At 54.2% G+C, this 3720-nt stretch overlaps 1 protein-coding gene across 1 annotated transcript; it reads right to left on the bottom strand.

Moving 5' to 3' along the window:
• Positions 1-416: 416 nt before the first annotated feature.
• NPM3 (nucleophosmin/nucleoplasmin 3) lies at positions 417-2586 on the bottom strand. The gene is made up of 6 exons (XM_052661091.1): positions 2469-2586; positions 2078-2163; positions 1721-1840; positions 1510-1603; positions 823-944; positions 417-744 (listed from the first exon to the last, which is right to left on the bottom strand). Exons 1-5 carry the CDS (start codon positions 2584-2586, stop codon positions 832-834), a joined length of 531 nt encoding a protein of 176 aa, XP_052517051.1. The 3' UTR covers positions 417-744; positions 823-831.
• Between the last annotated feature and the right edge of the window lie 1134 nt (positions 2587-3720).

The following is a 3720-nucleotide window of genomic DNA, read 5'->3' on the forward strand; positions in this document are numbered from 1 at the left end:
GCCTCTACCTTACCCCTCACAGGTCCTCTTGGGGCCTGAGCCCCCTTCATGGGGCCAGGGATGCACATTCCTCAGGCTGCTTAAGCCCCCTTATCTGCCCCCCTGCCCATCAGCCTGAGTGGTGACAGAGGCCCAGACCCCTTGTTTAGATGTTGATAACCTCCTGGGATGGCCCTCCCCCACCAAGGGACTGGGAAGGGGCTTGGTGTTGGGAGGTCCTCATCTAGGAAGGCAGCTGGGGCCCAGAGCTGGGCTAGTCCCAGCGCTCTGGGAGTAGCAGGATCCCACATTTCCTCACCCTTCCCCAGGTCCAGGGCCACCCTCTGTGCTGCCACAGTGCCACCTGGTGGTCCCTAGGGGAATGCCACCCCAGGAGGGAAAGAAGCCACACAAATGAGTTACCAAAAAAACCCTCATCCACATTTTATTTCAACCTTTATCCAAAAATGTAAAAAACATTAAAAATGTGTAGTACTGAGCTTCAGATGCTGACCTCCAACCTCATAGGCAAGTGGGGAGAGAAGGTCAGGATAGAAGTTCAGAGTTCTTCCCACTCCTGGAGAAAAGGGAAGCTTGGGGTGAGGTACAGGATTAGAACACCAGGGTCCTTTGGAGAATGGGACCCCCGTTCTCCTTGCACCAGACCAAGACCCCCACCCCCACCCCAACCCTCTTCAATGGAGAGATACAAAGTTCTTGAAACTTGTCCAGGAACCTGGTGTATGTGGCAGGCAGCTAGCTGACCTAAAGAGAGCAAACAAGGGGTCAGCATCGAGGTCCAAACATGTTCCTCCTGTCCCCTCCCAGGCCCCTCCAACTCACCAGGGAGGGTTAGAGCCTGCGCCCCAGCTTCTTGGCAGGAAGGATAGGATACAACTCAGCTTCCTCCTCCTCACTCCCGTCTTCTTCACTCTCTTCCCCAGAAAGATCATTGCTTATAGTAACTGGTACACAAGCAGTCAAGGGAGGAAGAGAAGTTAAAGCCACACCCCCTTCATACGTCTTACACGTCGTTTATTAATGCCCTGTGGCTCTAGGCTTGCAGGGACTCTGACCTCCCAAAGCTTATTGCCTAGGTGGGAAAAACCTCAGATACTAAACTAGATAACAAAGAGTCAAAGGGCTTCCCTGGTGGCTCAGCCAGTAAAGAGTCTGCCTGCGATGCAGGAGACCTGGGTTTGATCCCTGGGTCGGGAAGATCCCCTGGAGAAGGAAATGGCAACCCACTTCAGTATTCCTGCCTGAAGAATTCCATGGACAGAAGAGCCTGGTGGGCTACAGTCCATGGGGTCACGAAGAGTCGGACAGGACCGAGTGACTTTCACTTTCACAGGAGTCCACATTAGTGGAGCTGGATAAGCTGGGGTAGGTTCCGTGAAGAACAGCTAGAGTAGTAAAGTGGAGGGCACTGCATCCAGGGTCTGTATGGGAATTGCACTGGGAGATAGGCTGGGGTGGGGTAGGAGTCCAGATGGAAAGTCTACTGGAAGCAAAGGAGAAAATTCTCACCAATCTGGTGCCGCCCAGTGATGCGCACAGGGCCAGAACCTGACTTCAAGCGGAAGGTTACAGGTGGTTGGAGCTGGAAGTCATCCAAACTGAGCTGGGAGGAAGACAAGGATGAAGGCCTGGCCCACTCCTAGCCCACCCCGCCTTGTGAGAAGTCCTAAGTCCTCAATTCCTACCTCCCAGCCTCCCAAGGTATGGCCAGGGAACTCACCATGGGTTGGCAGGACAACTTGAGGTTGGCCACAGGGACTGCGATCTCCTGGTGGTCATGGTTCCGAGCCACGACTTCTACCACATTACACTCATCTTTGGCCCCCTCGGTGAGGCAGAGCTGGGAAGGTACACAGGGCCTCGGAGTCTCCCCAGTAAGGGTGGACACCACAAGTGGAAGCATCTACCCTACAACCTGCCCAGCCTCCGAGGTCCCTGGACCGCCTGACCAGGGGAGCCCCATGTGGGGATTAAACAGAGTAGATGACTCCCAGTAGAGCGGGGAAGGATAGACAAGCGAGTAGAGCCTCATTAGGTCAGCCAATTTAACCTCCACTCCCCCTACCCCGCCCCTTACCATGGTCAAAGCCAGCACATGCTCCGCGTCATCCTCTTCCTCTACCTTGAAGGTGAAAGAGCGGGTGTGGCCTGAGAGCTCACAGCCTGGAAGAGGTTAACTGTGAGTATGCGTCAGTGTGCAGAGTGGTGGGGGAGGGCATTTCACCAAATCCCGTTCACCTGCAGCCATGACTAACCGGCCATTCACATGCCCACGTGTCAGGAACAACGAGCGCTCGGCCCGGGCCCACCCGGTACAGCTAGGGCAGGGGCCTGGCTCTCCCCTCCAACTCTGGCTGCCGCGTGCGAGGCCCCCCCGCCCCTACCCACGTCGTGCACGCGCCTGCATTCCCGTTCCTCAGCCCTGCTTCTGCCCCAGCACCACCCTCAGCCTCTCCTTCCTTCAATACCGAAGAAGAAACTGTCCATAGTGACCGGGGCCGGCACTTGCAGACTACCGACCCCCCCAGCTCGGACTCGGCTCTCCTGATCCAAAAACGTCAAGGCGGCCGCTCCGCCAGCTGCCATGCTGCTAGGGCCTTCTGCGGCTCCGCCTCCGACACGTACAAAACCTGGGACTCGCCGCGGCTCCGGCCCCGCCTCTTAAAGGAGACGCTGGCGAGGCAGCCTGGGTCCAGGGCTTCATCGCCCTATCTCCTTCAGTTCAGTCGTGTCCGACTCTTCGCGACCCCATGGACCGTAACAAGCCAGGCTTCCCTGTCCATCACCAACTCCCGGAGCCTACTCAGACTGCTGTCCATCGCGTCGGTGATGCCATCCAACCATCTTCTGAAGAAGTCTCGCATTATGTCGCGTCTGCTTTGCACATCTTTGCAGAGTGCAAAGCATCAGCTTGGCATTAATGTTAACGTCCTTGCTCACTTCAACGACCAAGACTTTCTTAAAGAGTGTCTCCTGCCTCCATTTCCTCTAGTCCTGCACTCCAAGTGATCACCTCACCCACCCCAAGCTAAGATTTCATTAAATACATGAATATGCAACCTTCCCAATTCTCCCAGCAAAGGCGAGATATAGTGCATCGTTTTTCTTAAAAAAGCAAATACACTCAGATATACCGTCCCTCCAAAGGAACGGAGCATGAAGAAAGACTTTGAGCTCCTGTTACTTAGTACCCAAACCACTATCCACTTCCGGACATGCTTCCTGCTCTAAGGACCCTGCGGCTCACTATCCACATGATTGTATACCTACACTGAACTTCAGATGCTGGCGCTTGCTAGCAGAGGAGATGCTAAAGCGTGGGGCTAATTTGCTGCTCCCGTTAAGAGGCAGGCTAGTCCAGCCTAACACTGACGCCTTAGAGTCCTGTCTCATAATTTGGGATCTGCCTTCAACTTTCACCTTTTGACCAAAGAATCAGGCAATTTTCCTTATTCTATTAGGTGGCATGAACTCACTTGAACTAGCTGCCTTCATTTACCCCCAGGTTATAAGTGTCAAGAAGGTGGCCAGGCCAAAGCGAGTCTATTTTTATCTTGCCTTGCCTTGAGGAAAATATGGAAGGCAATCTTTTACTAGAGATAGAAGTGGGAGAAAACTGCCTTTAAGACTCAGTCCCTAGGCTGAAACAGCTTTGGAGAGGAGGAATACTTCCTTGGGAACGCAAGAGTGGGAGAAAAAACGCAGGAGGCAGAAACAAGG

This window comes from Budorcas taxicolor, chromosome 23 (genome assembly GCF_023091745.1).
Source record: "Budorcas taxicolor isolate Tak-1 chromosome 23, Takin1.1, whole genome shotgun sequence".
Taxonomy (NCBI): Eukaryota; Metazoa; Chordata; class Mammalia; order Artiodactyla; family Bovidae; genus Budorcas; species Budorcas taxicolor.